Source organism: Ursus arctos, unplaced genomic scaffold (genome assembly GCF_023065955.2).
Source record: "Ursus arctos isolate Adak ecotype North America unplaced genomic scaffold, UrsArc2.0 scaffold_17, whole genome shotgun sequence".
Taxonomy (NCBI): domain Eukaryota; kingdom Metazoa; phylum Chordata; class Mammalia; order Carnivora; family Ursidae; genus Ursus; species Ursus arctos.
Window position 1 is genome coordinate 54987115 of NW_026622841.1, and position 21719 is coordinate 55008833.

Genomic DNA, 21719 nt, shown 5'->3' on the forward strand with positions numbered 1-21719 from the left:
TTGGGGGCCTTGGCTCCGTATTTTAGAATCAAATCATCAAGTTTCTCAAAACTCTAATTAGATTCTAATTGAACTTGCACTGATTCCAGTGATTATTTTAGGAGGAACTGATAGCTTTACAATACTGAGTCTTCCTATTCATGAACATGATATAGCTCTCCAGTTATGTTGAAAAGCATCAATGCTTTTCAATACATTTTTGGATTTTATTATTGTTCTTTTGTGAGATTTGTTCCTGAGTCACCTATATATCTTGGTCCTGTTGCAAATCTTTTTTTTTTTAAATTGGTATTCCAGTTTGTTATTGATGTATTTCTATACAAATGATTTTATTTTTTTTAAAGATTTTATGTATTTATTTGAGAGAGAGAGCAAGAGAGAGAGAAAGAGAGGTTGAGAGAACAAGTGGGGGAAGGGGCAGAGGAAGAAGCAGCCTCCCTGCAAAGCAGGGCCCGACTTGGGCCTTGATCCCAGGACTCTGCGATCATGACCTGAGCCGAAGGCAGACGCTAAACGACTGAGCCACCCAGGCGCCCATATACAAAGGATTTTAAAAATAATTTATGTTTATCCACCTTGCTAAACACTTGCTGCTTCTTAGAATTTGTAGATACTGTGTATGCTGACATGTATGTTGTGTATAATTAGAGTTTTGTTTTTTTCCTTTTCAAATTTTATACCATTTATTTCCTACCATACTATCTAGAACCTCCAGGAAATACTCAGTAGACGCAGTGATAACTTGCATCCTTGTGTTGCTCCTTAATGTGTTTCCATTCAGAACAGTGTTTGCTGATTAGGTGTGTGAAATTTCATTCTGTTCTAATTGGCCGAAAGTTTTCCCTATTATGAATGGACATTTTAACAAATACACTTTCTGCATTTATTAAAACTATCATATAGTTTTTCTTCTTTAATTTGTTACTGTGATGAATTACATTTATAGACATTTTATGTTAAACCATCCTAATTAATCTAACTTGGTTATGCAGTATTGTCGGATATATATATATATATATATATATATATATATATATATATATATATGAATGGATTTGAATATTTTGTTCATTATTCGCCGATGCATGAATGAAATATGCTGCTCACACACGTTATCCTTGTTTGGTTTTGTATTAAGATATCAATTGCTTCGTGTATTCTAAGGCTATCTATCTTATTGGGTGCATAAGAATTTATAATTGTTATATCTTCTTGATGAATGTTTTATCTTTTTGATGAATTGAAACTTTTATCATTATGTCATGATTCTCTGCCGTCCCTTAATGCAGCTATTCTTTCTTTTCATTAATATTTCCCAGGTACCTTTTTTGTATTCTTTTACTTTCAAATTCCCATGTACATATATGTTAGATTTATTCCTTATAACAACATATAGCAGGGATATCGATTTTACATTGAGTGTAATTCTCTGGATCTTTTAAATGACAAGGCTCCATTTACATTTATTGTGATTGGTAATATATTTGGACATGTTTCTCCCAACAAGTAGAATTACTTATATTAGTATTTGACTTGTTTTTTTTTTTCCTTTGAGTGTATCAGGTTTTTAAGAATTATTATTCTTTACAGTTGCAAAATACCACTCTACTTCTATTTTTGTACTGGTTACTGTAGGAAATTTGCTATGTGTACTTTAAAAAGTCTATACTTAATATTTTAAACCCCCTCTTCCCAATGATGTAAGGATCTTATACTATTCTGACTCTGAGCATTGCCTTCCGTATTTATATTACTTTTATTGTCAGTAGTTAAATTCCATTCTGTTTTCTAAAACCTCTCAAATTAGACATTATTACTATTTTATGTATATAGATTTAGATATCTTTTTGCTCATCTCATGTCTCTTAGCATCTCGCACCTTCCTTGAAACATCATTTTTATTTATTTCTGAAGTTTATCCCTTAATGTAGGTTATTGGTAGTAAACCCACTTGGTTTTGATTCTTTGAAATCCTTTTTATTTCGCCTTTACCTATTGAAAGACCATTTTGCTAGTATCCAATTATAAGTTGACATGTTTTCTCTCAGCACTTTTTTGATATATTGTTCCCATTTTCTGCCTTCCATGGATACTGTTGAGAAACCTTCTGTCAATCTAATTGTTATGATTTTATAAGTGATATGTATTTTCTTTCCAGATATTTTTAAGATTTTCTCTTTGATTTTGGTATCTGTAGTTTAACTACACTATCTAATTGTGTACTTAATTTCACTTATCCTCTTTTTGTACATGTTATATGTTCTTTATATTTTAATTGATGTCTTTTGCCGGTTCTGGAAATTTCTCAAACATTCTATCTATGGATAGTGTGCCCTCCCCTCTATTCTCTCTGTTCTCCTCCTGGAGAACCTCCATTAGAAACAAGTTCGACCCTCGAATTCTGTTCTGTGTCTCTCTTTCTTATTCTCTACCACTTTCCTGTTTCCAGTTCTCTGCACTACATTGTAGATAATTTCCTCTGATCTATCTTCTGGTTCATCCATTTTCTCTTAAGCTGTGTCCAAACTTCTTGTTTTATCTGTCCTTTGAGTTTTTGCTGTATTTTAATTTGTTATTTCTAAATGTTACATTTAGTTGCTTTTAAAATCCAACTGGTCATTCTTCGTGATGGCAAGCTCATTTTGGTGATTACATTTGAAATTTGAAAGTGTGACTCAAAATTTGTATTCTTCATCTGGCAATCTTGGGGATCTAAGTCTGTTGTTTCCTGTATCTGCTGATAGTCATTGGTGAATATCTATATTTGGGGGGGTGGTGATCTCTGCTAATGGCTGGTCTTAATCTCTGAAAACAGGAGACCAAATTTAAGGATGATTTTGTTCAGAGAAAATTTGTGTTTGTGTCTCTTGGGATCCAAGAGGCAGTATTGACTATGGATGCTTTAGCTACTTCCAAGCATCTGAGATTAACCTAGCGCTTAGATGTTTAGCTTCTCTATGCTGCCCTGGGCCCAAGGATTATTCTTTAGATTGCAGAGCTGAGGTCTGCAATCCTATCATTTACTTTATTTTAGACAAGAAACATGATGTAAGGTGCCACTGGAGATACATCATAGTCTGTGCAAAAAATATATATATATATGTGTGTGTGTGTGTGTATATATATATATATATATATATATAGACACATATATAATATTTATAAGTATATAATATAAATATAACAAAATACAATATATATTAAAATATACATAAATATATAAGATATATTTATATCTTATGCTGGATCTAGTTGTGTTGAAGTAGGAGAGTCCTTCATAGTAAATGATATTCCATTTTGTTTGAAACTTAATGATTATTTTAGAAATATATTATCCATCAATTTATTAATTTATCTAATTCTCTATTTGATGAATTTGGATCTTTTAGTTTTACACATACATATAATATAATATAATATAATATAATATAATATAATATAATATAATAAACAGTAATTGGGAGAGATTCTTAACATAAACACTTGTCAAACACTATAGCCAAAGAAAAAATAGTTATGTACATAGTAAATTTCCATTTCAAAGGTTATGTCAAATAAATGATACAGTTCATAAAATGGCCCTAAATTAGACTTTGCTTGTTTACATTTTATTGGAACCAGCACCAATAATTCAAGATCTCTCCTCAGGAGTAGGTTTTAGATTTATAGTCTTGAAATAGAATCTCACTGGGGGAAAGGACCATCTGAATGTTGTTTTCTTTTGGAGAGCAATTTGACATTAGCGAACACACTTGAAGACATGCAGACTGTACAAGCCAGCAGTCCCACATTTTATGTTCACTCAAGGGAAACTGGCTAAGGGATATACAAGCAGCGATGCTCCTTGTACACGGCTTGTAATAGAGAAAAAGTAGACTCAACCTCTCTGTCCCCCAGTGAAGGAATGTATAAGTGAATATGGTTTATTTGTTTAATGGAATTCTATGCACCAGTTGAAATGACACCTAGATTTATATTTTTCAACTTGACTAACATTGAATTAATTCTCAAGTTGCGAAGAATGGTAGCATTTATGTAAAATCATAAGCATCCCAGATATATGTAATAAAAGTATAAAAATATGTCTGGTAATGAAACATAATAACCTTGGGGTTGCTTGCAGGAAAGTGGAAAGAATTGATATCAGTAATGTTTTATTTCTTTAATAAAATCTGGTCTGAAGCAAAACACAAAATGTTAACATTTGATATTAGTAGGTACACAGGTGATTGCTTTATTTGGTACTTTTCAATGTGTTTCAAAGATTTTATTACCTAAAATTTCAAAGAGCTTAAAAAAATTTCAAAGACCTTAAATTAACACCAACAAAAAGAACATTTTATGTTTACCAGAATAACATCTTTCAACCATTGTGCAACTTCTAGCCTTATTTTATGCATTTAACCAATTCAGGCAGAATAAAATATGACAGATGGCATTGCCATCAAGTACCTTGTCAATGCCTACATTTCTTTACCTCAGAAGTTGTCAGCAGTAAGATGTTTACTGCTTCTCTTTTCCACTAACCTTTCATCAAACTTTACTTAAAAACATTAAACTAAAAGAATTTGTTTAAGAAATATTATCCTGGGGGTGCCTGGGTGGCGCAGTTGGTTAAGCACCCGACTCTGGCTCATGTCATGATCTCAGGGTCATGAGATTGGGCCCTGCACTGGGCTCCATGCTCAGTGTGGAGTCTGCTCAAGATTCTCTCCCTTTGTCCCTCCCACTCATGCTCTTTCTCTCTCTCAAATAAATAAATAAATCTTTAAAAAATTATATTATTCTGAAAGACTTGGTGAAATTATCCTAAAAGCACGCACATTGGGTGATTAACCAAAAACCTGAGATAGATATGTATATTTTTTTTACTTTATTTTTTTTTAATGTACGAACCAAACCAAAAACTAAACAAAACATTTGTCCCCTCTACTCTTTCAGTTCACCTGGCACCGCTAGAGAATCCCGCCCCCTCCAGGCGATGAGTGGTTGCTCTATTTAGAGGCTGTACAGCCTTAGCCTCCTTCCTGAGAGGGTCTGTGTTCTCACCTTTGTACATATCCTAGTCATTTTGTTATGTAAAATTCCTTTACACTTTCCATAAAATGTGAATGGCAACTCCAGCTTTGTTCTGTGATGGAATTTAAAGCAATCAGTGTAAGTGGATAGTCCATTTTCCAGCAACAAGGGGTAGTAGGTTACATACCTTTATCAATTAGGCCAAATTCAAACCCACACTTGGAAAACACGAGGGACATTGTGAAGAGTATGTCCATCCTAAACCAAGGAAGAAAGCAGAATGTTTGATTTTGTGTAAGGCTTGACATTGCTACACTTCCATTCATCTATTCAATAGTCTGTTTATTCATCTCTTAAATTAGTACTATTTTTGAAATTTATTTTTTTAGAGAGAAACTGTCCTTTTATATAGGACTGTGTGAAATATTTAAGAAAACTAGACTGCTTTCAAGTACATTTCTTGATTTTAATTATGATACAATCCAGAAGCAATTCATACAATACTTGTGAAAAGTATTTTGGTGGACGAGACTATTCAATTCATGTAATTCTTATAGCAACTTTTAATTTATTCAATTTACATCTCAGATATATAGATGCCTGTAGGGTAGCATAAATTAACTTTTCTAAATTAAATTTTCAGCCTCACTGACAAGGGGCACTTTTTAAACTCTGGAAAGCATTGGCTAATCCGAAAATTGCAGCTGTGTCACTTGAAAACAGTGCCACGTGCCTGGAATCCTTACTGCTTAGGAATAGTGAATGATTGGGTAAGCCAACATAATATTAACTAATCAGGTATTTGCTCTGATTTAACTGATGAGTAAAGAAAGCTGTTGCGATATTATTTTGTCCCCTTTTGTGTGACTGATGAAGCAGAAATAGAGTAGCTGAAGGTGCCAGAGGGGGCCCACCTGGTTGTTATTCCTTTTACTGTAATAGACCTCTGGATAGTTCATGAAGAGGGAGGAAAGAGAAACCTGTTAGCAGGAGCATTGGCTGTGATCTGTGTTTTTGACGATCAATGGCAGGATCCTAAAATTACACCCAAATATCTCTCACGGGTTCTGAAATTGAGTTTCTGAAAAAGCACTGTAGTAGTAATAGAAGTAAAGAGCAGAGTTCCAGAGAAATGAGCTGTGAATTGAACCTGCAATGGAAATTGATCCGACCAGTCAGTTTCTGCCCTTATTCATAGGAAAACAGGACTGAGTGTAGAAGAAGCCGGGATCACTGATTAAATAGGATGCTAAAGTGCCGGAGGCTAGAACCGGGCCTGCTGGTCCCTCAGGTCAGGCCTGTGACTGTCAGACTTCTCTGCGGGAAACCTGGCTGGAACTGGCAGAAAGAGAACAGAATGAAAAATGCTGCCACCAGCCCAGGAAGCGGTAAGAACTCCCGACTAAGCTTCAGGCGCGACAGCCATTGCACTCCTCGGGGAGGCCGTTCTAGTCTCTTATCATGAGTCAGTGGGCCCACACTGGGCCGGCCGGCCTCATGATTCATGCCAGTGGGGCCTGTCATGAGACCCATTCCAGTGAGGGCCGAGGGGATGAGTGTGAAGAAAACAGCCTTGGAAGCAACTCACATCCTCAGTAGCATCTCTAGGATTCTGAGAAGGAGGCAAATATCCGACAACGAGTGGTCCTGTGAATATAATTAATTACCCTGTTATCTAACCCTAAGAGATTTATTTTGTGTGCATATAATGGTAGTAATATATTCCAAGTGTTTTTGGCAGTGCTTGTATTCTGCTCCTAGAAATGCAGTATGAGTTGTAATTAGCCCACTGAAATTACACATTTCTGGTTATGAAGTTGCCATTTATTGCCTAGAGTGTGATATATTTCTACAACAATGCCCTTCAAAGTCTGCAGTGATCATCAGTATAACTCACTAGAGCACATGTCCCTATGGAATGCCTCATTCACACTTAGCGGCACGCTAATAGAAATGGTTCCACCAGAAACAGTGAAGATAAAGAGACTATAAAACACTAACTTAAGATGTAACCATTATAAACCATTTCTGAATCAGAGCTCAATTTGCAGAATAGCAGAAGAAAAGAAAAAAAAAAGCAATGAAATCAGGCCATTTGCTTGGGATGAGTTGAAAGGATTTTCAGATTCCCTGAGTCATTGGACTTAGCCTATCAACACTACCCTCAAAAGAGGATGTTATCACAGGTACGTGGCAGTGCATGGAATTCATTTATGTTTCAGACGTCATTTTCCCATCATGCTTAACTAACTCTTCCCTCCTGGCCCTGGCAAGAGAAATGACAGCTCTCCATCTCAGGCGGACTGTGTTGTCTGTGTCGCAGTATTGATTCAGCTTGTGTCTTAAGCTTTTGGGCAATGGAAGAAGTCATAGAATAACTGGGATAGAATGACACTCAAAGTGGCATTCATCCCTGCCCCCTGTTGATATGATTTGACCCTGCCGTTTTGGTATGGACATAGTAGGAGACACAACAGCACTATACCCCAGACAAAGGCCCGTGAAGAACATAAATGGAGGTACTCTGTTTATAACAGCTTCTGTAACATATTTCGTTTTGGTTAGCCAGAATCTCATTGAAGATGCAAGCCAGTGAGCACAAGCCTCTTTTCGTCTAAGATTTAGACCTCATACAGCCTCTGTCTCTCTAGTCTGCTAACTACCACTCTGACAGTAGGGACTCTGGAAACTTGGTCATAGATAATGGTTGTTTGTGCAATACTTAACTCTTTTACTTGGCAAATTTATGTAAAGTTTGAAACAATTTTACCATGATGGAATTTTTTTAGGTATTAACAGAGAGGAAGCTAGCATGCATTTCAAGAAAACTTGAGCAGTAAACAGAATTCTTGGGTTTTTAATCCTGGAACTTCATTCATGTGTGTATTTTCTTGACTAAGAAGTGCTGAATTGATGCAGGCTTATTTATGCAGCAGAAAGTAGTTTTCTATGGAAATTAAGGTAGAACAGCATTGTTTAAACTAATATCCGAAACATTTAGTCATTTTATTCGTAAATAAAATTGATGAAAACCTTGGGAAAATGCTTTGGAACACTTCCAACGGATACCGGTGATTAATAAGGAAAGTAGCAAAGAGATGCATGTTAATCTGTTTATGTATAAGAGATCTGGAGCTTATTAAAAGTTTCTGTAAACATTCAACTAATGAAGCATTATATAAAATTAGACATTTCCTTTACATTGTAAGAAGTCACTAGACTTGAAAAAAACCTTCAAGTTATTTCTAAATAACTTATGATATTTCCCCTAACACTAGTAATTTAAATATTAAAAAAAATGATTTAGTAGTATGGAACATTCCATGGGGAACGCCACTAAAGATTCCCTGGGGGAGTTTTTATCTTACTCGTCTTTGGTTCCTAGAGTTATTACAGGAAGGGGTAGCGTGAATGGTCATTATTAACCTCATTTTATGGTTCGAGCAGAGATCTGGCAGATAAATTCCATCTTGCATATATAAAATCAAAGCATTATTTCAGTTGAAATGTTTTTATTTGTTGGAGGTCACAGGAAAGGGAGTAGTTCTAGGTTCTCCGTAGATCCTAAATGATGGAGCAAATAAGGAGTGGGAAACACAAACAGAAATCAAGACATGAACTTCAGTAACAGTCCGGACAAATTTCCAGTAGCAGGTAGAGTTATCTGCTAACGCTGAACTGGGAACATGGCATAGATCCCTCTTCTGTAGTATTAGAGAAGAAGAAAGAGTCTTCACAGCACTTGTGTTCCACAATTAAATACATGCGATCTGTATTATATTTTACATTCTTTGGTCATGTTTTAGATGGAGTTTGGGGTATATAGAACATTACAATTCCTTCTTATCTGATTTTCTTTACTTTGGTAGAGACGCTGCAGTAAGGTTAAAGCAGCATGTCTCATTGTCAGACAGGTATGAATTCACAGCCACCATCAAACCTTGAACCAACTTCTTGAACCAACGTTGGCTGCAATTTTTTTCATCTATGTATTGAGAAGAATGGTACTTGGTTCACAGGATTGTTTTGAGGAATAGAGACTACATATAAAGCAAGTTACACATAATAAGTGCACATACAGCAAATGGTAGCTATTATTTCTCAAATGTTCATGCTGATTTCCCTTACCAATTGTAGATCTCCTTACATTCATTTCTGATGACCACAATTAAGGAAAACAAAAAATCAGAATATATGGAGAAAGTATATTTATGGATATTCCAAAACAGAACATTTAAGATTAGATTCTCCCCAAACCCCTGAAAGGTAAACTTCTTAGAAAACTGTATAGCACATAGTAAGTGCTCAGTAAATATTATGTATTTAGTATTATTATATTTTCATCATTATTTCATAAAGACATTTAAGCTGTCTGTGTATACATTCTTTCTTTTAAACTATTTAAAATGCTTATATTCCCTGCGTGTCATTTCGATTTCTAAGCTTGAAACTCTGTATCTGGAGCTTGGGCTCAAGAATAATACTAAGACATTGTCAGGGATAGGAAAGAGCAGTAATTGCATGAAATTCTATACAAATCAAAAGTCACAGAAGGCCTGCAGTCCTGCTCAGAAGTTTATGTTCTGTAATCGTTATATTATTTCATGCTGAATTCTCAAGCTTTTTCTCTTATGTTTGCCAATTACATAATCATAAATTAATTTAAAAAGATAAAATATATTTATCAATGAGCATTAAGTTTGGTTTCATGTACCAGAGCCTCAGGGGAAAATAGCCTTAAATAAAAGCACTGTATTTCTCTCTATGAAAATTTTGGAAGTAGACAGTCGGGGATAGTACGGTAACTCAGGGATTATCAGGAACTCTGGCTCCTTTTTTTTTTAATAATAATTTTTTATTATGTTAGTCACCATACAGTATATCCTTAGTTTTTGATGTAGTGTTGAGTTCATTATTTGCATATAACACCCAGTGCACCATGCAATATGTGCCCTCCTTAATACCCATCACAGGCCTATTCCAGTCCCTCACCCCCCTCCCCTCTGAAGCCCTCAGTTTGTTTCCCAGAGTCCATAGTCTCTCGTGGTTCATTCTCCCTTCTGTTTACCCCCCCTCATTCTTCCCTTCCTTCTCCTACCAATCTTCCTGCTATTTCTTAGGTTCCATAAATGAGTGAAACCATATGATAATTGTCTTTCTCTGCTTGACTTATTTCACTTAGCATAATCTCCTCCAGTCCCGTCCATGTTGCTGCAAATGTTGTGTAATCGTTCTTTCTGATGGCTGAGTAATATTCCATTGTATATATGGACCACATCTTCTTAATCCAGTCATCTGTTGCAGGGCATCTCGGCTCCTTCCACAATTTAGCGATTGTGGACAATGCTGCTATGAACATTGGGGTGCATATGGCCCTTCTCTTCACTATGTCTGTATCTTTGGGATAAATACCCAGTAGTGCAATTGCTGGATCATAGGGTAGCTCTATTTTTAACTTTTTAAAGGACCTCCACACTGTTTTCCAAAGTGGCTGTACCAACTTGCATTCCCACCAACAGTGTAAGAGGCATCCCCTTTCTCCACATCCTCTCCAACATTTGTTGTTTCTTGCCTTATCAATTTTTGCCCTTCTAACTGGTGTAAGGTGGTTTCTCAATGTGGCTCCTTCTTCATCATTGCTTTGAATGTTCATGTTTAAGTGCTTCATGGTCCATCATGGCGACATGAGCAAAAAACCCTCATATCCTAAATCCACCTAATGGATAGGAAGAAGGAAAAAAAATGGTGAGCCCTTCTTTTTAAGGATACCTCCCAGAATCTGTTCTTGATCTCATCTTGTATCCATTCACCAGAACTTAGGCATATGGCCGTATCTCACTGCAGAAGACACCAAAAATTCTAGTCTTGATTCTGGGTGGTGTTATGCCCAGCTAAGATTTAGGGATTTCATTATCTTGGAAGAAGAGAAGACCAGATCCTGGGGACAAGGAGGACTATCTGTGATACCTGAACTTCACCAGAACTCTTATAATTCATTTCTCTTATGTTTTCTTGTTCCTCCTTTCCTTTTCGATATTAGATCCCATGCGTGGCCCAAGAAAACTGGAAGTGGTAGAAGTCAAATCTCGACAAATCACTATCCGCTGGGAGCCATTTGGGTATAACGTAACTCGCTGCCATAGTTATAATCTCACAGTCCACTACTGTTACCAAGTCGGAGGACAGGAGCAAGTGCGAGAAGAAGTAAGCTGGGACACAGATAATTCACACCCTCAACATACAATCACTAACCTTTCACCGTATACCAATGTCAGCGTGAAACTCATCCTCATGAATCCTGAGGGACGGAAGGAAAGTCAAGAACTCATAGTACAGACAGATGAAGATTGTAAGTACTTTTAAATGATGTGTTTGTGTGAAATACATATGCATCAGAAAAGCAGCTTTTATTTCTTTTAAATTGAGGTCTCTATAATGAAAATGAAGGAACTAGTTACTCTGTTGAGTAATATAAATGTGCTTCTGGGAACTTAAGCATGGATTTTAAAAGGTAAAGGAATAAAGATGTAGAAGTTTAATTCCTTATGAGTCATAGAGTTACCTTTCTTTATATAATTATTCTGTATTGCTCTGAATAGTTCTTCCATTCAAGTTTTATTCTCATGTTGGACTTAAGAGTTGCTACTTGGGTATTATTTATATGAAATGCTTATTTAAATATATTGAAATGGTATTCTGAAACATACTTCATAGTTCAGATAAAAATTCAGCACAAAATAGAGGCTGCCCTTACTTTTCAGCACAGTGCTGAGAAATTACCTCATTAGGTTGGTGGTCATGTAATAGATCATACTTTCCCATAGGAACAGTATTGTAATTGGATATTACCTCCATAAACAAGGACTTAACAAATAGACAATGTGTGTCACCAGCAACTCATCAAAAAAAGCTAATACGCAATTGCAATAAACCTCTGAAATAATTTAAAATAGTAAAATTATACATTGAATCCCATAGCATAGATATAAATGAGCTTTTTATGTTGATTATACAGGGGACGCCCACATACAATAACACGTACATATGGAACATAAAATGCAGTGGCAGTGTATTGTATATTTGACCTACAATTTATTTGCCAGGCATCAGAATAAGTGGCAAAGAACTTGAGAAGCCCCTCAAATGAATACACTTACTAAATTCTGGGGAAAAGGAGATGTTACACTTTTTTTTTTCTTATGCAGCTGATTATGCCATGATCCTTGATTATTGATTATAACATGCATTAAATGTTTACAACAACACTTCATTGTACCGTTTAAAGAGCTGACGAAGTATTTTTGAGTGTTTATCACCTATACAACACCATGCATATTGCTTTGGAAGGAAAACATGGGAACAGCCAGGGTAAAGGAGGAGCTCACCCCACAAATTTTTCTTCTGTTTTCTGTAGCCCTACAAGTCCTCCCTGTGCTGGTTGTTCTCAAATGGTTGTCTTTTTGCAGTTATTTTTATAAGGAATATTAGTTTGCTGCAGGTCACCCAATCTGGCTGAGACTAGAAGCCCTGTCTCTATTTCTTTTTTTTTTTTTTTTATTTATTCCACAGAGATAGAGACAGCCAGCGAGACAGGGAACACAAGCAGGGGGAGTGGGAGAGGAAGAAGCAGGCTCATAGCAGAGGAGCCTGATGTGGGGCTCGATCCCATAACGCTGGGATCATGCCCTGAGCTGTGCCACGCAGGCGCCCCCTGTCTCTATTTCTTCTGGTTCCTCCTCATCTCTCCGAAAAGTGAAAAGAAACTGCCAACATTGTCAGTGGGTCACCTCTAACTCTCCCCCCACCCCACCCCGCATATCTCTGCCTGTTTTGGTTCTTTTTTTTATTGGTAATATTTTTTATTATATTATGCTAGTCACCATACAGTACATCCCTAGTTTTTGATGTAAAGTTCCATTATTCATTAGTTGCGTATAACACCCAGTGCACCATGCAATACGTGCCCTCTTTAATACCCATCACCAGCCTATCCCAGTCCCTCACTACCCTCCCCTCTGAAGCCCTCAGTTTGTCTCCCAGAGTCCATAGTCTCTCATGCTTCATTCCCCCTTCCGATTACCCCCCCTTTCTTTGTGCCTTTCTATTTTGGTTCTAACTCCTGCTGTTTCTGCTCCCAAAATATTAGAGTGTGCTTTTCTCTCAATTTCCACTATCTATATCCAAATCTTCATTATTTCATACTGAAATTTCTAACCTTCATTGGTGGCTCCAGCTTTGCCCCATTCTAATGTTGCCTACTCACCCACAGAACTAATCTTTAAAATACAGTTGCATCTCTGTGGTGTCGCTTGTTATTTCTCCTCCTTCATTTCTTATTTTATTTATTCAAGTTATAGAAACATTTTTCTAGGTATGTCTCCTCTGGCAAGGGAAATAAAAGCAAAATTAAACTTTTAGACTACATAAAAATAAAAAGCTTCTGCACAATAAAGGAAACAATTTTAAAAAAAGGCAACCTACTGAATGGGAGAAGATATTTGCAAATGATATATCTGATAAGGGTTTAATATTCAAAATACATAAAGAAATTGTGCAACTCAGTACCAAGAAGACAAATAATCCAATTAAAAAATGGGCAAAAGACCTGAATAGACATTTTTCCCAAGAAGACCTACAGATGGCCAACAGACACATGAAAAGATGCTCAACATCACTCATCATCGGGGGAAATGCAAATTAAAACTACAATGAGATATCCCCTCACACCTGTCAGAATGGCTAAAATCAAAAACACACGTGTTGCATGGTGCACTGGGTGTTATACGCAACTAATGAAGCATCGAGCTTTACATCAGAAACCAGGGATGTACTGTATGGTGACTAACATAATATAATAAAAAACATTAAAAAAAAACAAAACACAAGAAATACCAACTGTTGGCAAGGATGTAGAGAAAAAGGAACCCTCATGCACTGTTGGTGGGAGCGTAAATTGGTGCAGCCACTGTGGAAAACAGGATGGAGGTTCCTCAAGACATTAAAAATAGAATTACCATAAGATTTACCCCCAAAAAATGAAGCCACTAATTCAAAAAGATATATGCACCCCTATTTTTATTGCAGCATTATTTACAATAATCAAGATATGGAAGCAACCCAAGTGTCCACATATAGATGGACATAATTCCATAATACATGGAATATTACTCAGCTGTAAAATAGAATGAAATCTTGCCACAAGGCATGGATGGGCATAGAGGGTGTAATGCGAAGTGAAATAAGTTAGAGAAAAACAAACACCATATGATATCATTCATATGTGGAATTTAAGAAACAAAACAAATGAACAAAGGAAGAAAAAGAGACAAACCATAAAACAGACTCTTAAATACAGAGAACTGTGGTTGCCAGAGGGGAGCTGGGTGGGGCAATGCGTGAAATAGATAAGAGGGATTAAAAGTACACTTACGCTGATGAGCACTGAGAAATGTATATAGAATTATTGAATCATTGTATTGTTCACCTAAAACTATTAAACACTGTAATTTAGTTATACATGAATTTAAACAGCATTTAACAATTCAGTAAAATACATCTGCATCGTGTCACTCTGTCCACAGAGCTTTCAATGACTTAATTTAAATCTTGACTTTCAAAATTTTCTGTATTCCTGGCTCATTCTCTAGGACTAGTGACTTTTCCTCCTTTGCAGCTCATTCTGCAAAGATGTCACCCTGACATCAGGTTATTATGAAAATGCTATTAATATTAATATATTAATATTTGTGTATAATTTTATGTTAATATTTGTGTAGAATTTTTTGAGTAGTGTATGTTTTCAGTTCTCTTAGGTATGTATCTAGGACTGGAATTCACATGGTAAATTTATCAATGTGTATTTATTTGAAGAGCTGCTAGATGGTTTTCAAAGGAGCTGTAGGATTTTTATATTTCCTCCAACAGCATATGAGGGTTTCAATTTCTCCACATTCTCAGTGATACTTACTATCTGCCTTCTGACTATGGCCATTTTAGTGGTGTGAAGTGCTATCTCCTAGTGGTTTTGATTTGCATTTTCCTGCTAGGTGGTGATGCTTAGCATCCTTTCATGTGCTTATTGGACATTTGTTTATCTTTTTTGGAGAACTTTATACAGACCCTTTGCCCATTTAATTGGATTATTTGTTTTCTTATTGGGTTTTAGTAGTTCCTTATGTATTTAAGATATAAGTCTCTTGTGAGATATATGATTTGCAAAACTTTTCTCCTATTCGGTGTGTCATCTTTTCACTTTCTTGATAGTGCCCTTTGAAGCACAGAGCTTTTCATTTTGATGATGTACAGTTTATCTGTATTTTTTGTTGTTGTTGCTTTGACTTTTGGTGTCATGTCCAAGAACCTATTGTCTGATCCAAAGTCATGAAGATTCCCACCTATGTTTTATTCTAAGAGTTTTGTAGTTTTAGCTCTTACATTTAGCTCTTAAATCAATTTTGATATAAGCTTTATATATGGTGTGAGGTAAGAATCCAACTTCATTTTTTCACATGTGGATATCCATTTGTACCAGCCCCATTTGTTGAAAAGATTATCATCTCCCCATTAAATTTTCCTGGCACCCTTAATGAAAATCAGTTGACTGCAAATGTACATTGTATCCTCAATTCTGCTCCACTAATCTGTATGTTTATCTTTATGTCACTACCACACTGTCTTGATGCTATAGCTTTGTAGTAAGTTTTGAGAAGTGTGAGTCCTCTCTAACCACTTTTTGATTACTGACACTGTCACCAAAAAATTTGATCCTGTACCTTCAAATATATGTATAAATACTACAGATATACTAGTTTTAAAAGGAATAGACACACTAATACACTAATTTGTGTATGATATAGTGTATATGCAAAAACTGAATTTAAGTGAACACGAGATAAACAGTATTTTAAAAATAACATTAAATGTTATTTTATAGAAATTGGCAGGTAAATTTCCACCTTCCCTTATGTCAATTAGATTTATTTGAAAACTAGTCAAAAGGTGTTACATATTTCAGGTTTTTAAAAAATGGCATAAAAATCCCCAAAGTCTTTTGTATTATTAATAAATAAGATAATTTTTAAAATATTTATTATTACATATCATTTTATCTACATCACATCTTTTTAGAACATCTATTTGTGTGTATTTTTAACAGATATATTAAATATCAGTACAATAGTTCATATCTATTTTTCTTTCACATAATTTTGTCACTTAATATTGTAAGTATAAAATATATAAAAACATAAAATTTTAAATATAAAATTCATCCATGATTATATATATAGCTGTCATTTTGTGTTATATTGTGTGACTATAACAATTTATTAAACCATTCAGTTTGTCCCCAAATTATTATTTTTATTAAAAAATGCTATGTTGATGTCTTACTACATGTCTCCTGTACATACATACAAGAATATTACTAGGAGGGGCGCCTGGGTGGCACAGCAGTTAAAGCGTCTGCCTTCGGCTCAGGGCGTGATCCTGGCGTTATGGGATCAAGCCCCACATCAGGCTCCTCCGTTATGAGCCTGCTTCTTCCTCTCCCACTCCCCCTGCTTGTGTTCCCTGTCTCGCTGGCTGTCTCTATCTCTGTCAAATAAATAAAATCTTTAAAAAAAAAAAAAAAGAATATTACTAGGAAATATCTCTGGAGGTAGGATTATTGGATCATATGATACATGCCTCTTTAACTTTACTAAATACTATCAAATTATTTTCCTAAGTGGCTGTACTGATTTCTGCTCCCACAAGCAATGTGTGGGAATTCTTATTGCTCTATATCTTTATTTCTGAAGAATGTGGAAGTTCATTTAAAAAGTGATTACTGAGCTTCGTCTAATTGATTCAAACTTTAAAGAAAAAAGTGATGAGATTATTTTCTTTAAAAGGACAGTGTAGCCAAAATGGTCTTAAATTTCAGATTTTTAAAAGAATACTGAGTGTATCTATGGACTATTAAATCTTACATTTCAAATGAGAGTGAAAAGCCGAATGTGTAAAAAAATCTAATTTGGGGGCAGAGCTCTCAAACATTTATTGATTTTTCCCCCCTTCTAGTGCCAGGTGCTGTTCCTACTGAATCCATCCAAGGAAGTACTTTTGAAGAGAAGATATTTCTTCAATGGCGAGAACCAATTCAAACATATGGTGTCATCACTTTATATGAGGTAGTATATACATTCATTAGTAATTTAATTTTTCATTATAATTTCTGTGATACCTAAACTGCCTAGTATTTAAAAATGCATTATGGCATTATGTCTTTTAAGAAGTTTAATGCCTTTGATAGTTACAATGGTTACTGCATAGAAGCAAAAAAAAAAAAAAACAAAACCAAAAAACCCTGAGTTTTTCAATTATGTATCATTTCAGGATGTATATATATAATGATTTAGATGTTTCTGGAATATATATTATATGTAAGGACACAACATAGTATTAAAAAATCACCCATATTAAAAACAGTAAGTATTTTGAAGTGTACATTGATTAGGAGGCAACCACATGATCCTATTCTTGCTAGCTATAAAATATTTTACTACTGAATTATAGAAGAACGCTGATTATCCAATTAGCCAAGTCAATAGACATTGTCTCAGGGGTAACAATAGAATAATGTCTTTTGGTTTCTTAGTATTAGCAAAACATTCTTTAGGCTTCCTTGACATAATTTTGTCTACTGAGGCATATCAAATGGTTGAATGATAGCAGAGAAGAATTTGATGAATTGTTCAAGGAAAAAAATAACAGCAGTACCGGGGGTGACAGTCATCATCACATCTGTATGAGCATCATTCGCTGTGCCTATTGTCATAGAAACAAGCAGGTGCATTTTTTTAAGCAAGCATTTATTTGAATGCAAATTTAACGAAATTACATGTTGTTAGGTTTCTAAAAATCATGGCAATTCCTCCTGTGGAACCTCTGCTTGAATACCTTTCAGAACTGCTGACAAAAGCCTGAGCAGATTAGCTGTCAGACAGTAATCACTGGTAAACCCCCTCTCTGACCCAACGAGCCTCACATTTATGTTTCCTTTTACCTTTTGAAATTGGTATTGAAATGCAAAAAATAATGTTTTTAATTGAAAGCTAAACAAAGTAAGAGAAAAGATAAAAGAAAAAGTTGATTTTCATGTTAAGTTATTGATGCTGTTCATTGGGCTGCTTCATTGTGAAAGAATTCGGTGTTATGAAAATCTGTGGCTCAGCTTTTAAAGAGCTAAGTGTTATAATCAAACAAGTTCAGATTTTTTCTCAGTGATCAGAATTTGTAGTTAATATTGTTGGGCCCAAGACCATTTTCTGGGCTCAGTTTTAAAGATGCCTACCTAAAAATATTTTACTAGAAAAGAACCAATGTTAAGTTCCAAGAAATAAGTCCATCTGTCCTAAAAGCCACATGTTGATATCTAGACAGACAGAAAATAATAGCCAGTTTCACTCTTCTTGATGCCATTGAATATGCGCCTTTGTGTAATAAGTAACTTTAGCATGAAAACAATAGGGATAATAATTCAAAAGAAGAATCCATTAATCTCTCTGAATTCAGTGGCCAGGGTCTCCCTGTTGAACCCTGATCTAAATGTTGTTATAATGGGGATACCTGAATATGTGGTAAATCAGGGTTTTAAAAATCAGATCTAGGTAAGTGGAATAAGTTGGTTTATTTTTCTAGGTACCAAAGGGAAAATGTCAAATGTGTGCATCAGGCTTCAGTGATTAAATACACGTTTTCTGGCCACCAAATCTTTCTCTCTCTTTCCCCCGTATTTTCCAGAAGTAGGAGAGGGGATTTCTGTTCTCTAAATAGGTCTCAGGAGGGAGCTCTTCTTCAGCTATGATGTACGGTATGCCATGTCCAGCCTGTGCCAGAGTCAGTGATAGGCACAGCTTCCTCCTAGAGCCAAGGACCGATGTTGAAACAGACTCGGTCCCCTCCGGAGGACCACAGTCTCTGGGTACTGACGTCATGCTAAGGAAATAGAATAGTTGCCCCCTCAAAAAAAGCAGGAATCTTACGGACAGTATGTTCTAGAATAGAAACACATTTGACTATAGGTACAAACTGGAAGGCGAGGTAAATTGTCATAGTTTTTGCAGGAGAGAAGAGGAAACAGGTTGAATGCTGTAGATGCTGTCAATGGATATGCTGTGGCTTCGGGTTATTTTCAGGTTCTCTTTACGTCTTAGGAAATACACCACACCATCAGTGACTGGACAATGCTGACGTCCTCATTCTCTGCCGGGAGTCATGGCAGTTGGCAGCATTAAAGCATTCTCCTGGTGTCAGTCTTTGCCTCTGCTTTTCATTCCCCTAACCACCATCTTCAGCCTTCTTGAACTAGCCTTTCCTTTCTCCCCACCTTTGTTCAGGCTCTGGGCCTTCCTGTCCCTTACCTCTCCGTCAGCCCTTTATTTTCATCAGAGTCATCGGCCTAAAACCTAGACTGATAGATACAGCCTTCCTCAACAGCAATCAAAATTTTTATTTTATTGAATTAGAAATGTAATAGTGCTCTCTGAAAGAATGTTTTAAGTACAGAAGTAGTCAAAATAATATCCTTGCCTCCCAATTTCATTTTTCAGAGGTAACAACTGGATGTATGCCCTTCCAAAATTTTACAAGGTAGAAATTATAGTACAAGTTCATTTATGAATAGAGATCAATAAAATTTAATAAATATTAGCAAACCCAGCATTTTTACAAGAATAATGTGCCATATATGACACCTGCCTCACATCATACAAGAAAAAAAATAACAAATGGATTCACGTTCTAAACACAAAAGTTAAACTACCAGAACACTATATGAAAAATAAGGAAGATATGGGGCGCTTGGGTGGCACAGCGGTTAAGCATCTGCCTTCGGCTCAGGGCGTGATCCCGGCGTTATGGGATCGAGCCCCACGTCAGGCTCCTCTGCTATGAGCCTGCTTCTTCCTCTCCCACTCCCCCTGCTTGTGTTCCCTCTCTCGCTGGCTGTCTCTCTGCCAAATAAATAAATAAAATCTTTAAAAAAAAAAAAAAGAAAGAAAAATAAGGAAGATATTTCTTTAATGTATCTTACTAAAAGATTGACAGATTTACTTATTTAAGAGTTTAAACTTCTGAACAACAAAAGATAGCACTAGGAAAGCCTAAATACAGACAGAAGACTTGAGGAAATTATTTTCAAAATTAATAACAGTGGATGGGCTTTTGGCCACTGTAAACAGACTTGATACAGATTGCTAAGAAATGGACAAAACATTCCATTAGAAATCTAACTGGACAAAGAATAAGAGGAGGCAACTCACAGAAAAAAAAAAATCCAAGTAGCATTTGCACATGAAAAGATACCTATCCTACCTTACTAATGATTCAAAAATGAAATAAAGCAAGTGCTACGAAAAGTTAAGTTTGTATCATATCAAGTGTTAAACAGCGATGTGGGGAAATGCACGTGTGCATAGGCTATTGATGGGAACATACATTTTGCATCTCTTACATAGGCAATTTGGGGGAACCTATCAAAATTTAAGCATTGTGTATCAAGTCTGTTTCTAGAAGTTTATCAAATACAGAGGGATATACATGGTCCAAGTATTTTCATTGTACCTCACTGACTTTATATGGCTCTTGATCGCCTAGTAAGTAAACTCCAGGCTCCTGGTCATGAGAGTAACCCATCAACAAGCTTTGGGAACAAAAAGAGAAAAAAAAAAAAGGAAAAAATATATATATATAAACAGAGAAAGAGGCAAACCAAAAAAGAGACTCTTAACTATAGAGAACAAACTGATGGTTACCAGAAGGGAGGAAGGTAGGGGGATGGGTTAAATAGCTGATGGGAATTAAAGAGTGCACTGTCATCATGAACACTGGGTGACGTATGGAAGTGTTGAATCACTCAATTGTACACCTGAAACTCATATTACACTGTTATGTTCACTAACTGGAATTTAAGTAAAAACTATATATAGAGAGAGAGAAATATATACATATATATATATATATATATATATATATATGTGTGTGTATATATAGAGAGAGAAAGAGAGAATATGAGTGTGTGTGTGTGTGTGTGTGTGTGTGTGTGTGTGTAAAGGGACTGGGAGAAGACAGAGGTATAAAAGATACTGTGCCTTCTCTACTAGAAGTAACAGTCCTAAAAGCAAGTGCTTCATTCATTGGAGGCATGCAGTGAATGTGTTTCAAATGGGTGAATGGATGGATGGATGGATGGATGGATGGATGGATGGATGGATGGATGGATGGGTGGATGGGTGGATGGATGGATGGATGGATGGGTGGATGGATGGATGGATGAATAAACTTTGGGGAGCAAATACGCCATCACAGCTTGGATCTAGTGAACTACCCTTTTCTCTAGATGTGTCAGAATGAAGACTTAAGTAAGCAACTAAGCACATAGTGGCGACGATGCCCAAGTCCCTCCCAGAGCAGCTGGTGGGAGACACTGTCTTGTCTCTCGACAAAGAGTAACCTTGTGAGGGAAATCGGCTAGAGGGTTAACAACAGATACGCTGCCTAACTCTGAGAGTGGCATGCACCGTAGTGATTAATACATACAGCAAACATTTTCTTGCCAAAGCGTAGATGATTCAATCTAAATATTCTTTCAGAGAGGTCTCCCTAATTATAATGACATGGTATAAATATAAGAAGAAAGAATGTCAATTATCACTTCG

The 21719-nt window shown here is 35.9% G+C and overlaps 1 protein-coding gene across 6 annotated transcripts in view; it reads left to right on the plus strand.

Annotated features, from left to right (window-relative positions):
• PTPRM (protein tyrosine phosphatase receptor type M) overlaps nt 1-21719 on the plus strand; it is a 742830-nt gene that overhangs the window by 442817 nt on the left and 278294 nt on the right. For all 6 annotated transcript variants that reach the window (XM_044382848.3, XM_026496000.4, XM_048218445.2 and 3 more), the window contains 2 exons: nt 11060-11368; nt 17083-17192. In XM_044382848.3, the coding sequence (XP_044238783.1) occupies nt 11060-11368; nt 17083-17192 (419 nt within the window). The remainder of the gene's footprint in view (nt 1-11059; nt 11369-17082; nt 17193-21719) is intronic.